The sequence below is a fragment of the Ruditapes philippinarum genome, unplaced genomic scaffold, assembly GCF_026571515.1.
Source record: "Ruditapes philippinarum isolate M1 unplaced genomic scaffold, ASM2657151v2 ctg2486_1_1_1_1, whole genome shotgun sequence".
In the NCBI taxonomy this organism is placed as follows: Eukaryota; Metazoa; Mollusca; class Bivalvia; order Venerida; family Veneridae; genus Ruditapes; species Ruditapes philippinarum.
Genome location: NW_026861059.1, coordinates 47,015 through 69,929, shown reverse-complemented (window position 1 = coordinate 69,929; position 22,915 = coordinate 47,015). Strand labels below are relative to the sequence as shown.

The 22,915-nt window shown below is 33.3% G+C and overlaps 1 protein-coding gene across 2 annotated transcripts; it reads left to right on the top strand.

Annotated features, from left to right (window-relative positions):
* The first annotated feature begins 3,837 nt into the window (after positions 1–3,837).
* Positions 3,838–15,243, top strand: LOC132714392 (lariat debranching enzyme-like). Of its 2 annotated transcripts, none has more exons than XM_060697256.1 (9): positions 3,838–3,924; positions 5,997–6,218; positions 7,403–7,527; positions 8,063–8,143; positions 8,604–8,689; positions 9,713–9,937; positions 10,373–10,444; positions 10,996–11,135; positions 12,277–15,243. In XM_060697256.1, the coding sequence occupies exons 2-9, from the start codon at positions 6,022–6,024 to the stop codon at positions 13,472–13,474; spliced, it is 2,124 nt and encodes a 707-aa protein (XP_060553239.1). In that variant the 5' UTR covers positions 3,838–3,924; positions 5,997–6,021; the 3' UTR covers positions 13,475–15,243. The 2 variants fall into 2 exon arrangements, with proteins under 2 accessions (XP_060553239.1, XP_060553240.1); XM_060697257.1 differs by having other exon boundaries at positions 3,868–3,924; positions 5,997–6,052.
* Positions 15,244–22,915: the final 7,672 nt, after the last annotated feature.

Sequence of the window (22,915 nt, the reverse complement as noted above, 5' to 3'; positions counted from 1 at the left end):
TTACGTCAAAAAAAATTAAAAAAAAAATGTTTTTAAAATACAAAACCAAGTTTTCTTTGATTTTGATCAATTTTTTTTGGTCCGTTGGGTCCGACAGATTTTAAATGGTTTGTCAAAACCGAATGTTGAGTTTTTTCAATTTTCGGGAAGTCTGCAGTTTAATTTAAAATGTAAAAATGAAATTTCCTAATACACCAAAAGGGGAAATCATCTTTTATTGCTTGAACCTTTAAACCTCAAAACCTTTGATCCAATTAAGTTTTTCATGACGTTATTCAACATAAATATGAATATCTTGCAATGCTGTAAACTTAAAATAATTATAATTTTTAAAAACTCTCAGATTTTTTTTTTTAAAAGACAAGTTTAAAGCTGATGTTTTTTTTTTTGTGAAAAAATTTCATCACATTTTGGCAATCATAGCAGACCCTGTTTGGTAGACAAAACGCAAATATTAATTTTGTTTTTCCCATTTTATAAAAAAAACCCAAATACTTTTTTGGGGCCCAAAAATTTAAACTTTTTAAACATGTAAGTGACAATTCCTTGATTAACTTTTGCTCCCTTACTTAGTGGATTATGGACCTGCAATGAACTGACCCCAATTTTTATGAGATTTTAAAACTCTAGATTAGGAGGCAGTTTCTCTACCCCTTTTTTTTTTCATCCTGCCATAAGAATTTTTCTGATTTGGGCAAAGTGAAGTTCAACTAAAATTTTCTTTAAAACAATTTTGACCATTTCTTGGAGTCTTTCCCCAAAAAACGGTTGCTGAGTTTTAAAAATAAAAGTTTACAAAAAGATCAAAGGGTTTAAAAAACAACAGCGGAAACAAAGAAAAACTGCACCACCATCTTGAAGAAATTAACCGGGGCGGGTTTGATTTGGGATTGTTTTACAAAATATTGTCCATTATGTCTTTGGGAGGGACCTTGAAAATTCGGTTTTTTTTTTAAAAATCCTTTTTTAAAGAATAAAAAGCATATGCTTTTTTCCATAAATTTTTTTTAGAAAGTGTGCTGTACGCAAAAGACAATACAGTTTTTCCGGGCAATATACTTACTCGGACAGCTAAATTTTGGGCTATCTTACGGGCCCCAGTAGAGCCGTAAACGTTTTCCGGGGCCGGGTTCAATTTCCGGTCGGGCTGCTTTTTACAACCCCCGTACTTTTGGCACAAACCCCGGGCCCAAAGACGGGTAAGCTCAAGTTAATTTACATTGCTCTGTAACTTGTAACCCGGGAAAATTTCAAAAGGGGAAAGTATCAGTTGGGAACGTTATTTAATGGGGAAAAGGGTGTTAAGCCCAGATGCTAGTCAAAGTCACAAAAGGTTTTCGGGGTACCCGGGTTCGATCCCCGTGGGGCCAAAATTTTTTCCCCTTTTGGCATCTCATAAAATAAAAATGTGAAATTTTTTGAATGAAATAAAAGGAACAAGTTAAATAGCCACTTCCTTTTTTAATCATGCACCCAGTCATCAAATCATGAAAATCGTTAAGAATAATGTTGAATGGGAAACCCCCAGATTACAAATTGTGATAGAAGATTGCATTCATTTCAAATATAAACAAAGTAATTAATTATTTGATTACCTCAATTATTTAAATTCTTTCTTTAAAATCACAAATTTAACCTTTTTTACAAAGAAAAAATTAAAAATTGCTTTTTAAGTGCAAACATAATTATTAAAACATTGCTTAGCTTTTCGTTTTAACATGTTTTATTATTTTGGACTGAGAGATATAGTTTGAAAGCATCACACGTTAAAATAATTGCAACTATAGTCCCAAATTAGGACTCAGTTTCTTTTATCGGCCATCTTGTCTATTTCATTACTCATGAAAATGAAAGGGAGTCATTGATTGGTTTACGCTGAAAATGATGAACCAATTAAAACCTGCATCCCGATAAACTTTTATCAAACTGCCAAAAAGAAAATAAACCACATAAAAGTGGTAGAGTTACCGAAATCAAATTTTCACTACCGAAATCAACTCGTAAAAACTAGCCTTGAATATTGCTATTATTTCTTTGTTATTTGATGAAAATTAGTAAAATTGACTTTCATTTAAAAAATGTGGTGACTTTTTTTTATTTTAATGGTGTTATTAACAAAAATGTAATTATTGAATTACTTCCCTTTGTTCTTAACACCCCGTTATGTGTTAAGCATTACCGAAATCAGCTGTGAAGTTTAAATTATGTATATATAATACATATATAGTGTTTAAGATAATTTATGTTTTTGAAATTAAAGAAAAACCGACTGCATTGATGAGAGCTTTCAGTTGCAACTGAATAGATATAGCATGCATTACCTGTTCAGTGCACCCAGGCCACACCACGGGGAGGCGCTCTCTTCATGGCCCATCTTTTTTTCTTTTCTTTTTTCCCCTTTTTTTAAGTAACATTGTAATAAATATACTGTACATTTCTGTTTATTTTCTTTGATTTTTGTCAAATTCAATATCTATCTTGTCATATTTTTTTTCAACAACAATAATAGAGTCAATACATCTTTTACATTATAATATACGTTTTCATCTACAGCAATAATATACTTTGCATACATTCTACCACTAGAAGATGGATTTTATAATTGTTTTGTTACTTTCCTCTTATAAATAACTATAAGTTTCCCTGTCAATCTTTTCTAAAATATATATTTGTTTTGATTTTTTTTTTTTTTTTTTTTGGGGGGGTTGGGGTCTACGAGTTGCTGCAAAGTAAAGTATTTATTCTTTGATTTTGGCTTATTTTGGTAGACTTGTTGTCTTAATGTTGACCTTGCGGTTTCTGGCGCTGGGCTTTTTACCGTTTGTGCGTGGTGCTTGTTAAAAGTACAAATAAACGAAATAATGTTGAATTAGCTACTACCTGACATGTAAATGGTTGATATGATTTAAATAAAAGGCGCAGAAAACACAATGTGAAGATCTAAGGAACACAAAGGACCCTTGATTGAAGGTATTGATATAGTATTTGTGGTGCTCTAAAATAAATGTAGTAAAAATATAAATTTAGAGAATAATATTTTCTATCAGAAAACGGTTACTGAGACGGCATCAAGCCTTAGGACTGTTAAGGAGGAACTAAGGCCCTCAATATTGATAGTATGACTTAGGATCTTGATAGTACTAGTATAGTACATTTAGTGCAATCAATAAATTCATTGAAAACAAGAGTTAGGTGAACGGTCACCTGGACTCAGGAAAGTGTTATTTTTACAACGAATCGTCTAAATTAGCACTCATGGGGAGCATACAGTAAATACTAGGAAAGTCTATCGGCGCAATTTAAGTGATTGCAGCATCTGCATGGTAACACTGGATGTACACTCAAGGTCAAATTTGGTCCAACTGGCAGATCTTAATAGGACAGAATTTATAATTTTGAGTGTGACTGTTGAAGACCAGTCCAGACTTCAGATACCTGTGTGTGTTTTTAAGTTTATTTTAGCTCGGCGCCGGAAATTCCATATGTCCGAGATCTCAGCGTCCATGCCGGTCCACTCTAGTAGTCTCATCGGGGACGTCTTTTTCATGCCGATCTTCCTAAGTCCTGTTCTTCGTTCGGTGGAGGAAAGACAATACCGGAAAAGCATCAAGTTCCGTGACGGCTGCAAACAGGCGGTTGACATAAAACGGCTCTTGTTAGCGCCACCCTCCAGAGTTAGTCACGACAGGTCAACCAGTCACCTCTGGTACTTAAGATGACTTGACCTTGACCTGCCGTGTGCCTTCTCCGCGACGTGCACGCCTCTGGAGGGATTTGGAGAAGATTTCAGATACCTCTGTCGATGTGGTTTATTTCAATATTGACTGAAATGGCAGTAACTTTTCGGTGTATTTATATCATTGGGTTGATGATTTTTAAAAAAAGAATAAATAATATTAAAATGTGTAATTAGCAAATTTTAACGTAAGTATAAATTTTAGATTGACCAGATTATAACATTTCCATGCATTTATAACTATTTATAATCCAAACAAATTGTGCAGTTAATAAGTCTACATTTATTGACTTTCACTAGTTTCCGCGACTACTTAATTTCAAATCTATAAATTTGACACTTGAAAATTTCTTTGCTGTGGTTACAAATGACCATACGTCTGAATCAATATAGATTCAGTAACAAAAACATAAGCATTACGAATTGCTGGCATGCAGGTTGCAATTATTTGCTGTTAGTTTACCATAAGATTTAGATTGAACCAGAGGCAGAGTCTTACAACTGTTTAAAATATAGAATGGTTTGGCAATGCGCTATGTAAACAGGTAAACTCATCTCACTGCGATTTAACTAGCTTATGGTATTTGGCATGCTCGTGTTTCTTCATGTAAAATGTACCATGCCATAGAGTAAAGAGAAGCATATATAGTTCTTGCTTCCAAAACTTTATATTATAAGCGGCTTTATGTAACTGTTAAACATTTTTGTATTTCATCTCATGTGGCATAAAGTTCTGGATCAGACCTGTTACGAAACCTTACCAGAGTAACACATGTCCATATTTGACATATGAATATATCATAAGAAAATGCAGGTCAAGTCAGAATTTGGTCACGGTTGGATGATTATTGAAAGACTTCACAAATTCGGAAACTTAGCTAAACGCCGTTTTCCGGTACTTTCTGTACATAGCTCTGGGGAATTCACCTAATGGAGTGTAATAGCGAACTCGATGTTTTCAGCCTTTTTAAAATTAAATTGAAATAAAATAGTTATTTCTTTATAAGAAAATAATTAAATATCATTGTATGAATAATTCCATACAAAAAATAAAGTAAATACACAAGTTTACGCAGAAAATAACCTTATTTATTATGGAAGATTCCACTACGTCTGTTTTAATTTTATTGATTTTCATTATAAACAATTTATTTTTTTTGAAAAATTTGCAATAGATATTTAAGGAATATTGATAATTTTCAAATACATCATTTTTTCTCACCTTAAACGGTAAAATAATGATAGAAAAATAGAAATATCATGTAGTTGTGTTATGTACTTCATTTGGCGTAATTCCCCAGAGCTAAATCCGTAACGTACCGGAAAACGGTGTTTAGCTAGGTTTTCGAAAATGTCACTTATAAATCCCCCTTGAAGTAATTTTGCAGTTTCTGTTCATTATCTCCCCAGTAGTTGGACACATTCAACTCATATATAATATATGGATATTTTAAAGGAATGTGCAGATGAAGTTTGAATTTGGTAATTGTTTCATGATTTTTGCCCTTTTTGTTTACTTTGAAATAAAAGAAATAATTTTCAGTTTCCGTTCATTATCTCCCAAAAAGTTGCATACATTCACTCAAATTTAAAATATGGATATGATATAGAAATGCACAGGTCAAGTTTGAATTTGGTCATGATTCGATGATTTTTGGTAGAGTTACTCCATTTAACTTTGAAAACAAGAAAAGGAGAAATTTTCAGTTTTCATTCATTATTCTCCCAAACAGTTGCCATTTTGGACTTAAATTTATATATGTATATATCCTAGGAATATGCTGGTCAAGTTTGAATTTTTAGTTTTTATTCATTATCTCTCTAACAGATTCATCTCAAATTTGCAATTTGCAAAGTGACTAGGTTAACACTGAATAGTTTCAGGGCCTTGAAAGTTGTATAAAAATCATTTTTGTTAACATTGAAAAGTTTAAGGCCTTTGAACTTAGAATGAAAGAAATAGTTTGTGCAAACAAATTTGAAATTAAATATTCTAACATTTAAATTTTGTCTGCATGTGGGGGCATTTCAAATGATTTGGGCATGACAACACATTTCTAGCTTTTTAGTGAAACCACATTATGTCATTAATTAGGTACAGTTCAAAGGTAACATAATCTTCTCTATGTGAACTATAAAAGATGTTTATTTTGGTAAATAACTTTTTAATAGTGACTGTATAGCATTTTTTTGTATTTTCAAATATCAAATTTGAACATTAATTATCTTTAAAATTTGTTTTATGTTTCTACATTTACAGGAGAGAATTTTAGACAGTTTAAAGAATGAAGATTGCAGTAGAAGGCTGTTGCCATGGTGAGCTGGACAACATATATCAAACAATAGAATATCTCGAGAAAAAGAACAATTTTAAGGTTGACCTACTTTTAATATGCGGAGACTTCCAATCTGTACGAAACATGGCCGACATGGACTGTATGGCTGTGCCACAGAAACACAAGAAAATGAATACCTTTTATAAGTAAATTGAACTTCAGATTTCCTTCTATTTTTGGGGCGTTTTAGTTTTTGTGTTATTTTTTTCCAGCTAAAGTCTTTTAAATCTCATTGAACCCGACACTTAAAATGTCATATGATAACTTGTAATGGTTGTTACGAAAGGAGAACCTTATTTACCCTTCTGTACTCATAATTTTGAGTTTTAGGGGTCACCTGAGAAGAACTATGATAAAATCTCTGTATAATTTTCATTTGCTTTTCAATGTATTTTTTCATTTGCTTTTTTCAAAGAAAAGAAAACTTGGAAGATACATATTTCCTTATCTTATACTTGTAACATTATATTGGTTGATTGTTTGACTACAAATAACTACCAACTTTTTAAATTATACATTACTTGAATTGAGTGAAGCATGCAAATCTTCAGAATACAAGTAGCTTGATTTAACAATCAGTTGCTTACAGCAGGTCTTTAGAATCTCATAGCTAGATTCAAATTTAGGCCAACTAAGGTATAAGTGTTGGTACACAGGTTCATTTTAACCAAATTTCAATAAGAAACTAACAGTAAACACATCTGAACATAAGTGTAAAGTCAATTGATCTGAGCTCTTTATTTGGTGAGAAAAATCATTTATGAAAAGAAAAGTAAAGTTATTGATTATTGCACTGTTGGTGTCCAGTAAGCCTTAAAGTGTCCAGGCAATCCTAAGGTTGAGCAGAAGTCACCTTTGCTACAAGACCATTACTGGCTAAGAGGGTAAAAATTAGATACACCAAATAATTGTATGTATTTGAGTACTCATGAAAAGTAAGGGTTGAACCAATAATTCTTACGTTCTGCAACAGAAACCTTTTCACTGTTCAGCCATCTCTCTAATTTTTGTTGACTGCGTAAAACAATTGATAATATATTTGATACAAAGATGCATAAGAGGAATACATGCAGAAGTTTTAACTGCCAAAAATCAATTAATTGAGAGATAATGGTAATTTTCATATTGTTGGTGGCCATCTTGGACACCATCTTGGATTTCTCAAACCACACCATGATCTGATATTCTTACAACTCAGATATTCCTCTAACAGATTTTGCATAAAATATTATGAGAACTTTCATGCACACAGGAAATCCCCTCAGATACTGTACTAAATCGAGTTATTCAAGTTGTATGATTGAATGCTATATTGTATTTTACATTACAGGTATTACTCTGGAGAGAAAGTTGCACCAATACTTACAATATTTATTGGAGGGAATCATGAAGCATCAAACTATCTACAGGAACTACCCTATGGTGGTTGGGTGGCCCCAAAAATATACTACATGGGTAAGAGCTACTTTGAGTTTTTCCTTGTATTGATATGATAGGTGTCGTTGGATATTAAACCTTAACCAGAGCTTCCATTGATTCAGTGCACAGCATACCTACGGTATCTGCTCTGTGTGGGAATCAAACTTACACCATCAAACATAAATTAACATAATGCTCACATTGATACATAGAATCAGTTCCCTTGCGAGTAGTTAGCGGTTGTTGACTTCAAACACCACTTGCCTTTTACTGCTACAGTTTCAAATCTCTAAAGAGACTTGATTCTTTCATGTGAGAGCACTATCCAGCTTCAGTGGTTGGTGGTTCTACTCAGGTAACCTCTGGTGCCTGAAATAATGCAAGGATGGTATTATGAGGTCTTCCTCCACTAGTTAAGCTGAAAAATTACCATACAACATCTTTGTGTGACATAAAACTAAATAAAAGAAGATATTTTCCTGACAGACTTTTCAAGAACTCTATTTGTACTAGTTATAATATGTTTGCACTCAAAGGTGACAGATGACTGAATGTTTTATTATTATAACAGGTTATGCTGGAGTGGTGCAGGTTGGTGGTGTCAGAATTGGTGGTATGTCAGGTATCTACAAAGGCAAAGACTATATGAAAGGTAACCTTTATATTGCATTCGTGTCATCTATTGCTTTATTGCCAGAGACTGACTAATTTCAGACAGGACAATTTGAAATATTATGAAGTTAACTACAAAACTTCTGAAGAGAATGGGTTAAAACTCCACACTATTTGAGAGCATAATAAACCTATAGCACTGATGTGGGTTTTGACAGAATTATGGCCCTTTTTTTTAACTTGGAAAATTCCACATTATTCAGGCTCTTGTTTAACTATCAAGCTCTGAGAATAGTTGAGCACACTGTCTTACTGACAGCTCTTGCATACAGTTCCACTGGTGTTTCTGGTTGTCAAGGGATTATAAAATATAGGCTGCTAGCTGGGAAATAGCCAAATGACTGTTATGCTAGTTGTTTGCATGGAATATTTTTTGGAATTCATACAGAAACATTCATATGAAGTTTTGAACTGAGTATTTTATCTGTTATGATTTACAGGACATTTTGAGCACCCACCATATTGTGAAGATTCAAAACGATCAGCATATCACTTGAGAAACTTTGATGTTTTCAGGTTAAAACAGGTATGTATTATCTCATAAGTAAATAAATGTTCAGAATTTATTACAATATACAGTAAACTCTGATATTCAGGGGACCACCGAATTTTTATCATGATCAGGGCTGCAGATAACATGCGTATTTGCATTATTACCCAATTAAAATGTCTAAATAGAATCAGTTCCCTTGCGAGTGGTTAGCGGTTGTTGACTTATATGTCTTATAGAAATAATAACTAAGGGTAAGAAAAAGTAGATGAATTCTTATTTATGCAAACTACATTTGAACTGGTGCGTAATGACATAAATTTTTGAACTGGTGCGTAATGACATAAATTATTACTTAACGAGTACATCAGGCAGATCATACTGTTTCAGACTGTTTTAACCTTTAAATTATATCAGGCAGCTTGGAAATCTCCTAGGCCAATAAACCATAAAGCAAAGTAGTAAGTATTTTTTTATTACCATACAAAACCTACAACAGTCTACAATGAAGGTCAGAAATTTTGGGTAAAATACATGAACTCGTGCTTTATTACCCAAATTGGTTAGATGGGGTAGGGTAAAAAATACAGAGATAACTCAAAGAAAATAGAAAAACCCAATAGATCACAAAACAAGGGGTAATTACCCAATATACACAAAATGTTATCTGTAGCCCTGTGGATATCATTTTTCTGTCGGCTCTACGGAGTAGTGGCAACATATAGGGATCACTTCTCCGTCATCTGTCTGTCCGTCTGTCTGTCTGATATTCAGGGGACCACTGAATTTATATTGTGATCACTAGTAAGTAAGTAAGTAACAACTTTATTTAATGAGGCTAACACGTTCAGTTTCCCTGGATATTATTTAAATGGAGAGGCAACCAATTTGAAAACAAGAGTTAGAACAGTGACAAAAGAATTGTACATTTGAATTAATACATGGTACATGTATATCATTATAAGCGGTATCTTTCAATACAAGTTTTACAAATGGTAAGAAGAAATAGATTTGTCCCAAATTCCTATATTGAAAGATGTCTATGAAATTTGTTTACAGGTAAAAAATCACATAGATATCTTCATGTCTCATGATTGGCCAAGAGGAATTTACAAGTATGGTAATGTGAATAAACTGGTGAAGAAAAAGAGGTTTCTTGCTGATGAAATTGAAAAAGATATCCTAGGAAATCCTATGGCTGCAGACCTTCTAAAGTTATTACAGCCAACATACTGGTTCTCGGCTCATCTGCATGTCAAGTTCCCGGCTGTCGTACAACATACAGTGAGTAATTTTAAGCTTCATTGTTCTTGTTTGATTTTTAGCTTGACTATTTGAAGAGTAGGGAGAGCTATTGTACACACCCAGGCATCAGTGTCCACTTTGGTTAAGATTTAACGAGCAAGTTGGTATCTCTAAAACTACTGAAGAGAATGGGTTGAAAATTCACACACTTATTTGGGAGCAATGGTTGGCAATTTCAAAGACTGATAACTCAAACATAGATTTTTACAGAATTATATGCTTTATTACCCAGGATCTTGTTTTACTGTCAATGAGAATAGTTATATAATGTTGGAAGGTGGCACCGTATGTCTTCCTGCACCAATTGAGCTCGAAAAGTCTCCATATTACCATAACAGTGTAGTTGTGACCTAATTCAAACTGAAAAAAATGCAGCTGACATTTAGCAAATTTAATGTGTTTTTTTTCTTTCAGGAAGAGATAAATTCAAAGACTACTAAATTTCTTGCATTAGATAAATGTTTACCAAGGAGGGAGTTTTTACAGGTAGGAAAACATTCTACAGTCCAATGTTTTAATTTCTCAAGTTTGTAATCAAAGCAGTTCGAGGTACTTGTATATGGATCTACTATCTGAAGAATAAGGAGAGTTGTCCTTATCAGGCATATGTGACAGCATTTACGCGTTGGTTAAACTTTATTACCACTGTACAGTTTTATTCCCCCAAAGGGCAGCATATATAATATAATTGCGCCGTCCGTCTGCCTGTCTCTACATCTACTTCTTGCATCCCCACTAATACAACATTCGTGTTAAGACTGTTACTTTGTCGTGTTGTTAAATGTTTTTTTACCACAACATCAGCTATTAACAACTTGTAGTATATGTTCATGACCTTTATCTTAACTTAAAGACAACAGAACATTGTCTCAGATTTGGTCGCCACCTTTCTAGCACAAAATATTACTTAAAGTTTCTTTCTACTCTATTTTGAACTTAAAATTAAGTTATAATTAAGATTCTTTTTGGCTGCAAAAATTTGTAGAAATTTTAATTGAGAAATTTAACAGGTTACATATCTTTTATTGTTGCTACAGGTGATTGATGTACCACATGACAGCTCTAAGCCAATCAAATTACAGCTTGATGTTGAATGGCTGGCCATTCTTAAACTGACCAATCATATGTTGAGTTTAACCAAAGCGCCTCATTATCCTGGCGGGGTGCCAGGAGAAAGGTAAATATATGTTTAAAAATCACATTTGGCTCTTTTCACTTCTATGAATCTAACATAAAAATCTTTTCCATTGTTTTCTGGTTGCAACAAAAGGTATAAGCTTTGTTTTTCTAAAAAATTTTAGTTCCTTGACTATATGAAGAAAATGGTTGAAGTCGACTGCTTGGAATTACTTGTGTGAATCTTCCCTGAGACATTGAATTCTATCCAACTAATGTACAGAGTTTGATTGTGGTTTTACCCAAGATTTCACTTGCCCCCCACAAGTGAGGGTTGAATTCGGACATGGGCTTTGGTTTTTTTCATCCGTCAAAAAGCTATCCAGTTAGTATACAGAATCTCAATGGTTCCACTCAGATGCTAGCTTGTGTCTTATATTATGTAATGCAATTTTAATATAATAATGCACTGAGAGCAGTTGTGGTCTTTTCACACCAGTATTCAGTGATTTTTTTCTCTGTATTCTACAGCCGAATAAAGGCTGTTTCCCCTAGCCCAAAATAGGTATATTTTCCCCTAAAAATGCTAATATTTTCCCCTAAAATGCCTTGTGCCTTCCTTACCAGAACCATGACTTAACAGCATCTGACTTAAATAAGCTAGAAGACAGAAAGCTATCTCTCTAGATAGCCTCTGCTATGTACCATGCATGTAAAATTGAATTGATATTAATTTTTTTTCATAAAACTGTAAAATGTGTGGGTAAATTCCATTTTCAGTTGTTGGAATTTAATTTCAGGTTTACCCCTTTTCTGATTTATCGCGCTATATTTTCCCCTTCTTTTAAGTGTTGCTCTGACTTAATAACAAAAAAAAGAGGGGACAGTATCATTGGCTTTTTTTTTGCACCAGGAATACCAGAAAAATTAAAGAAGTGTCTAGATTAAAATGCTGTCTGAAAACAAGGAAATGTAACAAAAGGGTACTTGCTTTGGTTTCTGTATTTGTAAAATTTGAAATTATTTTTAGAAGTGGTTGAATAAAGCAAAAGTAGTTTTATGAGGATAGATAAGCTTCCATTATGGTCTTTTTGTTGCACAATCAGAAGCTGTTGTAAAGAAAATAAGAAAAAAACCCATAAAATTAGTTCAGTAGTTCTTATGTAATGCCCGGCTGTATGAAATTATTTGTAATATTTCAGGACAAAGTTTACGCCAACAAAGGCAGAGATGGATGCTGTTTGTTCCTGCTTCGGTGGCAATCTTACATTTCCTGAAAAATTTGAACCCACTGTTCCAGCGTATGACCCGAAACTGTCCAAACAACAGAATAAAATGCCAGCACCGCAGCCCGAGATTAATCCCCAGACCACTTTGCTGTGTAGTATGCTAGACCTTACCGACCCAAATGCCGTGTTTCTCGGAAAAGATTCCCAATACGACCTTCCAGATGATGCTGAAAGTGAAAAAGTTGACGGGGCAGGTGATGATGATGATGACAATGATGATGTTGATGATGAAGATGACAGTGAACTAAGTTTTATTTCAATGACCGAAAGTGAGAAGAGTTTTAGTGATCGAAGTATAAGCTTTATGTCCACGGGAAATGATAGTATACTTTCAGCTGGTAGTGAAAGTTTTATTTCCGTTGGTAATCCTGACGAAATTTCAATTAATGAAGATGAGGAAAATGTTGCGGCTGCTGAAAACTTAGATGTGAATACAAACTCAAATAGAGGAGGAGTAGATTCTCCTGGTAAACTGTTCAAAGTTCAGAAAAGAATGAGTTTATCAGAAAAGTTGAAACAGTGCCCACCAAGTGAATCGGGGAGTAGTTCAGATACGGGTCCATCTTCACAAGACGAGGTAAATGATGATGCAGAATTAGCGGATATATTAGCCGCTCAGAAATCAGACCGATTGAAGACGGGAACCGGAATGTTCTCTCCCGGAAAGTCGGACTCTGACTCGGAAATAGTTGACAGTAGAAATAGCTCGTCTAGTTTAGATTGTAAGTCACTAGAAATCAGTGATGATGATCCAGAATTGCAAGAAATGTTGTCGGCACAAAGTTCGAATAAGAAAAATGAAAGTGTAATAATGGAGATGTCAGCTGAAACTGAGGATGTAGAATTTCAAGCAATAATGGCCGAACAGAGAAAAGGCAAGGCGGTTTTAGAAAGCCTACCGGAATTAACGGGCGATGCGGAGCTTGATAAACCTCTAAACCATTCAAGTCCTATAGTGAATTTGGAAAATAAATATTTAGAGGACTCTTTAGAGAAAACAGGACAGAAAAGACTGGATACTCCAAAATGTATAAAAAGTCCAGCGAGTAAAAAGTTTAAAAGGAGAAATCAAGACATGTATGTGAAAGAAGACAGCGTAGAAGAATTTTAATTTTGAATTTCTTTTTATTTTTTAGCACTGGGAATCATGTTAATATATAATATTGTTTCTACGGTGATGTATTACCCATTAGGATCTCTGATGCTAGGACCACATTTGAGAATTGTTACTGTCTTGATTAAAGTGACCTTCAGCTTTTCTAAAAGTTAGATATGTTATTTTAAGATCTACTTTTACATATTATTGTCAAATCAAAAGAATTAAGGTATATAATGAAATTAGTCATTAATAAAATACATAAGCAATAAGGAACATCTGGTCTGCTCTCTATGTAAATTAGTAAAGCGGACAATTCCTTTCCCATTCTTTTATTTTTAGAAACGAAAGTCACTGCGGGCTATAAAACGCTGTTTTGAAGGCCTTAAGTGATTTGATGCATTTTTCCTGAACTAATATTACTGCACTACTCAGTTTGATACAACACAGAATTGTTTTTCCAGCAAAAAAATACAAGCTGAAGGCTGCTTTAATTTAAGTCACTTATCTGACATTGCCATTGCCGTCAATATTCATAGATTTAGTGGATATCAAAATAACCGTAAGGTTTTTATTATGACCTCCACCCATCCACTTTTGATTTTTATGACCCCACGAAGTGGGGTGCATATAGTGTTGCACTTGTCCGTCTGTCTGTACGTCCGGAACGTCCGTCCCGAAATCTTGTGAACGCAACTCCTCTTAAAAACGGATGGCAGATTTTGCTTAAACTTCCAGGGATGAACAACCTTAATGTGTAGATGGTAGTAAAGGAAGGAATTTTTGCTACGACCAAATTTAACAGAATTATGGCCCTTTGTTGATTTTTTCACTATTTACCATATAGAAATTTTGTGAACGCAACTCCTCTTAAACAGGATGGCAGATTTTGCTTAAACTTCCAGAGATGAACAACCTTAATGTGTAGATGGTAGTAAAGGAAGGAATTTTTGCTATGACCAAATTTAACAGAATTATGGCCCTTTGTTGATTTTTTCACTATATACCATATAGAAATTTTGTGAACGCAACTCCTCTTAAACAGGATGGCAGATTTTGCTTAAACTTCCAGAGATGAACAACCTTAATGTGTAGATAGAAGTAAAGGAAGGAATTTTTGCTGCGACCAAATTTAACAGAATTATGGCCCTTTGTTGATTTTTCACTATATACCATATATATTTGTTGTCAGTGGGGGCATCCGTGTCCTTTGGACACAGTTCTAGTTCCTTTTACATTTGTTCCTGGTTGTTATGTATATTCCCACCCAATAAAATGACCATGTGCCAATTTAAAGAATGATGAATCAATTATGGAAAACTGTATGATAGGGTTGTGATGTAGACAAGAGTGTACATGTGACTTCAGAAAAAAATCAACAAAATTTAATCGATTACAGGAAGTGACAATTAAACAGGAAAATTGCAAAACTTTACAAGCAAATTATGTACAATCAAACCTGTGAAAGGCCACCCATATTATACATGGTCTTTATAGACAAGTGGTCTTTATGCGGAGTTTAATGTATTTTTATCATTGAAGGTTTGTCCAAGTGATTCTTTATTTATGCGATGGTATTTATTCAGATGCGTTCTTTAACACAAGACTGTCAAAACTTTTGAAAAAATTTCTATAGAAATATTTATATTTTTGTCATGTAGATCTACAGTGTTTAGTGTTTTTATCAAGTATGACATTATAAATGTATACTGTTGTTCAGTGATAATGGATTTTAAAAGAAATTGTAAATAAATAAAATACAGGAATATGAAATTAACCAGAAAGCTGTTTTTTTAAATTTACTTTATTATTTTATAGTTATTATTATGTAGGAGTTTATTCGATATTAAGGACAAAATTTCGTTACAAAAGAAGAGGGCTATAGATTGTTGTTGGAAACACAGCGTTGGTATTTGAGTTATGAAGGTAATAGAAACAACCCTACTAATCTGAAGTAAAATAATAAAATCCCTAAATTTGTTCTGCTTTATAAAGAAAGTAAAAAATCAGCCCTATTTTTGCCATGTGTGTTTAATGGGGGTCACTTTACAACCCTTTATTATGTCTGCGGAAATTAAGAACCATATTGATCACTTAGAAGTCAAGGTCATAGTTTGGGGTCAAAGGTCAAAATTGCTTATCTGGTCTGTATTTACTTTAAAAAAATGTGTAGTTATTTCAATACAACCTAAATTAAATGTTTGCTTGGACCAACCAAGCTAGGTATCTCATAATCGAATTGGTTTCTGAATGGTCAAGGTCATAATGTAAAAATCAAATTCACTTGTCCTATCAAAAAGTTTTAAGTATGATGTGATGATAAAATTCTTTTATAACTTGTCACAGATATATTTTGTTGTTTTTTTTTTCTAAATGCGAAACAACATTCCATGAAATAACCTGATTGGTCACTCCAAGGTCAAAGTCAGTTTTCTGGAACAAAGGTAAAACTTGTTTAGTATTGCATTGTTTGTCCAGGCTGTAATTGGATAATGGTATGATCAATTCTGATAAAACTTTACGCCAATGTTTGTCTTTATGTAGTTTAACATATGAGCTTAACATTCAAAATAACTACAGAGAACAAGTTTGCACTCAATAAAAATTAAAAATCTAATACTTCTCAAGCTAGATTCTGAGATATTTTTATTCTGCATTCTGGAGATTAAATACATAAAATAGCTCAATATCTCAATTTGTAGCACAAATAGGTCAGCTTATAAAAATTCTTGGAAAAGTCGATAAAGAAATGCCTCATAACAGGTGTCAAAAATACTGGTGTATAATCCAAATCCCCTATTAACCCATTATCGCATGAAAAATGGCTGTTTTCATTGAAAAGCCTCCCAATAAGTTCAAATTGCTATGAAACTATAAAAAATGTTTCAATACTGATCAAACTTGGCACACATGTTGACTGGACTATTGCCTTTGTAATGGCATGCTCAGTCTTAAATTTTCTGTTATCATGGCAATGAGGGGGCATCTCAAAATTGCCAAAAATCACTATTTTGCATTGATTTTTTCCATCAAAACTGATTTTCAAAGTGCTGCAACTTCTCAATGGATTGAGATAGAGTCAAAGGCTTTTCAGTGTTGGTTACACCTTACCTTATGATGGACCTGAGGTCATTTTTATCCTCTCACAAGTTCTAAATTTTCCTTGGCGATGAGGGGGCTCCTGCCCCCTTCAAAACCCTGATCAGAAGAGGGCACATCACCCTCTGGCACCCCCTTGATGTATCTTTTTGTTAGAGAGCTGCCACCTTTTTAAACAACATTTCTCAAACAAAAACAAGTGTTGGCAGGCTAAGTGAGGCATTTTTTTACCATTTGAGGCTTTAACAAGAGGGTGGAGGTGAAAAAGACGTTAAAAGGTTAGTATAATTGAGGGAATGGGTTAAAATAACAGTTTTCAATACCAACCATATAAATGTAGGCAAGTGCATACAGGTATGCATGCAGGCTTGACATAGATTCTTGGTTTCAGTATTCGGGTATTAAGCTATCATATGGATATATAGTTTCACATGCAAAGGAAAGTTTCATATTAATAGTGTCCCGGTTAGGTACAGACAAAATACACAATAAACAGTTATGTGGAAAACCATATCATTTACCATGGAACCTTATAACCCATATTTGGTCAGTAGATAACTTTACAATGCTCATAATACATGAGACTACCATTGCAACAACAAACATTAGATATGCTTTTGAACAGGCAATTTTGTGGTTATCTTGGACAATATATTCTGGTATCCTAATATAAGATATAATTTGTCACCAAGTGACTTCAAAACATCCATTAAAAGATGAATATTATGCAGTTGGCATGATGTTAAAGAATATAGGTTATTTAAGATACATTCCATGGTTCTTGCCTGTGTTTACAGACAGATGTATGCATGTCATGTTTGCCCCCCCCCCCCCCCCCCCCCAAAAAAAAAAACAAAAAAAAAAAACATGTTTAATACATAAACTTGAATGGATGTTGGCAAGTGGAAATATAAGATTCAATTCTCTTGTGTACTGTTTTGAGTACTTAACTTGCTCCTGATGTTGGATTTCATAAGAAACAATATACAGATTTAACTTCAGAGTTTATTTCAGAAGAATGGGTAAAATAATTTCAGACACTATGCCTGGTATTTGACAAAAGAAAAATAAAAAAGGTTCTTATATTTTAACAAAGGTTATTTCAGTTCCAGTTTTGATTTACATTGACCCCAGTTGGGTTACCTTGTTTATTTACCCCTATCAATACAGGTAGTTAATAATGTCTTGCTTGAGCAATTAGTATTTAGTCAGGCTATCCAATACATGTTTGATCAAACACTACTGTTATAACTGTTTAATTTGAGCTTTTTTATATCAAAATCCCTCATTTAAACCTTCAACAGTTTACAGTTTCATTTTCAAAAGAAAGATTGATAGCATGGTTTGTTGTTGTTTTTTTTATGAACATATATCGCATAAAGTAATTGTACTGTCCCAGTCTGTCTGTCTGTCCATATTACTGAAAAGATAGGGGGCCATCTGACTGTAAACAGAACAAAAGAAAACAGCAGACTCCAATCCATAACAATAGAATAAAATATTAAACAAAAGAAAATATAAGAAATGACCCCTTATCCCATTTTAGAAGTCCCTTTGTCATTATGTCCGCCCGTACAAGGTTAACCTAAACCAACAAGTTGGAAATATCTGAAGTTCTATTTATACTAGTGGCTTTTTAATTGGCACAATTGTTTATCAAAACAAAGAACATTATAAGTTCTATTATTGTTTTCCCATTTTTTCCCCTTTTTATCACTTTGAATACAGTTTCTGGTATAGCTAACCTATTCTGGCAAGTTGAATTTATCATTAATTTCTTCTTTATAACTTCATTTATTTAATGATCCATATTTGGTAGATGGATACTAATACCTTAAATACTCCTCTAATTTTGATGTCATTGGGCTAAGGTCAAGATAGTTGTTAAAAATAAATTATTTAATTCCTCATACAGCCTTTATAAACTGATGTATTTCATGTTTGATGCTCAGGCAGGTCCTCTTCCTTTGGGTGTAATTAGGGGTCATTAGGGTCAAGGATATTATCACCAATGCCAAAAGTAAATTATTACACTTTTGCAGGTACAACCCTTTTAATTGATAGGTGTATTTTAAATGGAGCTAGGGGTCAGTGGAGTCAAGACCACCAATGCTAAAAATAGATTGTTACACTTAATAGAGCCTTTATTTAATGGCAGATGTCTTTCATAACACTGAGTGAATGTAAAAAGTTTGGAAAATTTGTTACTGCCATGGGCATTTAAGTTTTTGATTTGTTGATTTTTCTTTAAATATCTTATTCGTAAACATACATTCAAATTGTTCCAATCAGTTTATAAACTAGATGACTTCCTATCCACACCATGCCTTTGATATAATACTTCTCATACATTAAAGGCACACAAATCCATATCTATTTAATTCCTGAGAACATGTAGAAATGTCAAACATGTGGTTAAATATGTTTAAATAATGAATTAAGAGCATGTTAGATGTTTAATAACTGAAAAATATGTAGTGCTGAACATGCAGTTATGTGCCATAGAGGTTGCAAAATGTAAGTAAAGTAGTATTTTAACTAAACTTCCATATAAAATACTAATTATGCCCCCCTTCGAAGAAGAGGGGGTATATTGTTTTGCTAATGTCGGTCTGTCTTTCGGTCCGTCGGTCTGTCCGTTGGTAGACCACATGGTTTCCGCTGATTATCTTGAAAAGTATTTATCACAAAGTCTTTATATTTCACATAGTGATTGGTCATCACTAGTAGATGACCCCTATTGATTTTGGGGTCACTAGGTCAAAGGACAAGGTCACATGGACCTTAAATGTCAAAATGGTTTCCGCTGATTATCTTGAAAAGTATGTATCACAAAGTCTTCATATTTCACACAGTGATTGGTCATAACTAGTAGATGACCCCTATTGGATTTTGGGGTCACTAGGTCAAAGGTCAAGGTCACAGGGGCTTTAAATGTCAAAATGGTTTCCGCTGATTATCTTGAAAAGTATGTATCACAAGTCTTCATATTTCACATAGTGATTGGTCATCACTAGTAGATGACCCCTATTGATTTTGGGGTCAAAGGTCAAGGTCACAGGGGCCTTAAATGTCAAAAGGGTTTCCGCTGATTATCTTGAAAAGTATGTATCACAAAGTCTTCATGTTTCACATAGTGATTGGTCATCACTAGTAGATGACCCCTATTGATTTTGGGGTCACTAGGTCAAAGGTCAAGGTCACTGGGACCTTTAAAATGTCAAAATGGTTTCCGCTGATTATCTTGAAAAGTATTTATCACAAAGTCTTCATATTTCACATAGTGATTGGTCATAACTAGTAGATGACACCTATTTATTTTGGGGTCACTAGGTCAAAGGTCAAGGTCACAGGGCCTTAAATGTCAAAAGGGTTTCCGCTGATTATCTTGAAAAGTATTCATCACAAAGTCTTCATATTTCACCTAGTTATTGGTCATAAGTAGTAGATGACCTCTAACGATTTAGGGGTCATTAGGTCAAAGGTCAATGTCACATGGGCCTTAAATGTCACAATGGTTTCTGTTGATTTTTCCATAATTGAACACTTCCATGTACCCATTTTTGGCAAGTTTCTGTAATAAAATTACCAATTATGTGAGTCAATTGCTAGAAAGGGGGGTATATGTGTCGTTCCACATTCTTGTTCACTATAATTATACCATCACCAACAGAACTAAAGATACAAAAGCTTGTTCATGTATGTAGCAACTGTGTATATTTTTAGAAACTGTAACAAGGTATAAAATACGGTTTTTGAGAAATAAAATGATAGCATTTTTGAGGCATAATGGGCCTTTAATTAAGCAAGTTTTATACTCTATTTATAGCATCACATGTATAAATTATAGAACCATTGCATGCCCAGCAAACATATATAAATAAATCTGTTTTGTTAATTGCCTATGATAATTATATTTCTTTGATGTCATGCTATTTTCAGAGTATATGACATGCTATCAGTAGTAGAGGCATTATTTCATTTATAATTCACTATAACGTAATGTGATCTATAATCTCATTAGCCCTTTACCTGTAATGTATTCACCTTGCTTTAAATTTGGAACGGTCCGTTTGAAATGAAAGGGAGTTCATAAAGTTATATATCTGCTACAAAAATTTTTGATTAAATTTTAAAAAAAGAATACTAATTCTAGAATTATTGTTTGACAAAAATATTGGAAGTAAATTTTCTTAAAAGAGAATGGCACATGCACGAAATCATTGCTAAACAGATAAAACCTTATTTGACATAGCACAATAATATTTTGTTCCAGAACATTTTATTCTGTTTACATACAATATTCATGTGTGTTAAATAACAGAGACACATTCTATGTTAAAACACTCTTGAGAATGGACCATAACATAATGGAACCAATATAACTTTACTGTTGATAAATTTGATAAAAATATTTCATAAGACATAGCTTTATGCCCTTTAAAATACAAAAATTCAACTTCCAACAGTGTGTTATATAGACTCAACCTGGTGAAGGCCACATATTTATTGTGCCCCCACTATGGGAGGGGGGGCATTTAGATTTACCCTTGTCCGTCCGTTCATCCTTTTGTCCGTTTTCTTTTGTGCCGTATGTAGCTCAAAAAGTAAAGTAAGGGTGACACTCATGAAATTTTACAGTAATGTTGCTCATCATGTGAAGTTGTATATCTGGGGTATTGCTTGTGGATTTATTCCGTTTTGTCTGAGTTATTGCCCTTGATTTAGTAAAAATTTACAATTTTCAACTTGTGTCTCACATAGCTCAAAAAGTATTTGACCTAGAGTCATGAAACTTTACTGGAATGTTGATCAGCATGTGCAGTTTTGCACCTAGTTTTCTCGTGTGGATTTATTAAGCATTTATAGAGTTATTGCCCTTGACTTGTTCATGCATAGCTCATAAAGTATTTGACCTGTAGTCCTGAAAGTATACAAGAATGTTGGTCAACATGTTTTGTTATGCACCTTGGTGTTTGCTTGTGGTTTTATTCAGTATTTGTCATCGACTTAATTAGTAAAATATTTTTAGTTTTCAATTTGTGTCACGGTAGCCCAAATACATTTGACCTAGAGCCAGTAGATTGACAAAACAATAGAGTGTATGGGCACCCGTGTCCTATGGACACATTTCTAGTATATTAATTTCTTCTTTTTTGTCATAGATTCTTCATTTATCAATTGGCATCTAAGATGTTAGGTATATAGGTACTTTGCATACTTTGCCATAAAGGCGTAATAAGCAATATTTTCATTTAAGTAATTTTAAAACAAGATGTTTTTTTTCTATATTGGAAGACATTAGTTTAGTTCTAGTTTTAGGATATAGAAGTTTAGATAACATTTTGTTATATGTGTGTTAGTGTGTTAGCTTTTCAAACAAGATTTTATAATTATTTTTAATTACCGTATATTCTATAATATGACTCTGTCCTTCCCCTTTTTGACATAGAAAAAGAAAACTGGGTATACAATACATTAGATGATAAATCCAAGGAAATTATCAAAAAAAATTAATTCATCTGGTGCATTCCAGGGGAAAATAACAGAAAAGCAGTAACCATTCATTGTATATTACAATATTTAACTTTTTATTTGTATTTTAATTGATGCCCCCTGCCTTTTTGTTGAAAATGAAACACTACCAGGGGAAGCATTTATTTATTGAAACATTGATATTATGGAAGTTTTAACATTGAAATATTCACTCAACTCTTGGGATTTCATAAACATATATTATAGCTTAGAAACAGTCATTTTAAAACACATTATTATAAATATTTTAGCAGTAACATTAAAATTTTGTTCTTTTTAGTTAAAATTTAGAACCAAATGGGAAAATTCATATAGGTACAACTTTATTGAAAGTATTGAATTTTGATGCTTGTGATATAAAGTGTTTTACTAACATAATTATATATGTTCCAATAAAATTGGAGGTAGGAAGTTTTAGAGATTTTTTTTGACATTTAACTACCTGGTATGTCTATACAAGAAAAGCAGGATTTTTTTCACATTTTAGATGAATTTTAGAATTAAGTAATGTTTAACATTTGAGTCACCATTGTAACTAGATTAAGACACATGTTGTTCTAAGTGATTTTTAGCTTGTATGATTCAAAGGAAAAGTAGCTGTTGTAGACAAATCCATTAAAGTCCCATAAATGACCTTTTTTTCAGATCTGAATATATAAATGCCCATTTTGAAGACTTTCATACAGACCTGACTGCATGCCTTGGGAGGAAACTGTAACATGCCTATTTTTATTCATACATATTTCCTTGAACTAGCTTAACCCATTACTTCATATAGACGCCTTTTAACGCCTTTTTCAACCCCCCCCCCCCCCTTTTGTT

Bases quoted from the DNA above. Each gene is read 5' to 3' on its own strand.
- LOC132714392 (XM_060697256.1), top strand. From the start codon at position 6,022: ATGAAGATTGCAGTAGAAGGCTGTTGCCATGGTGAGCTGGACAACATA. The intron at 8,144-8,603 runs GTAACCTTTATA...TATGATTTACAG, and splicing joins AGGCAAAGACTATATGAAAG to GACATTTTGAGCACCCACCA. The intron at 9,938-10,372 runs GTGAGTAATTTT...TTTTTCTTTCAG, and splicing joins CGGCTGTCGTACAACATACA to GAAGAGATAAATTCAAAGAC.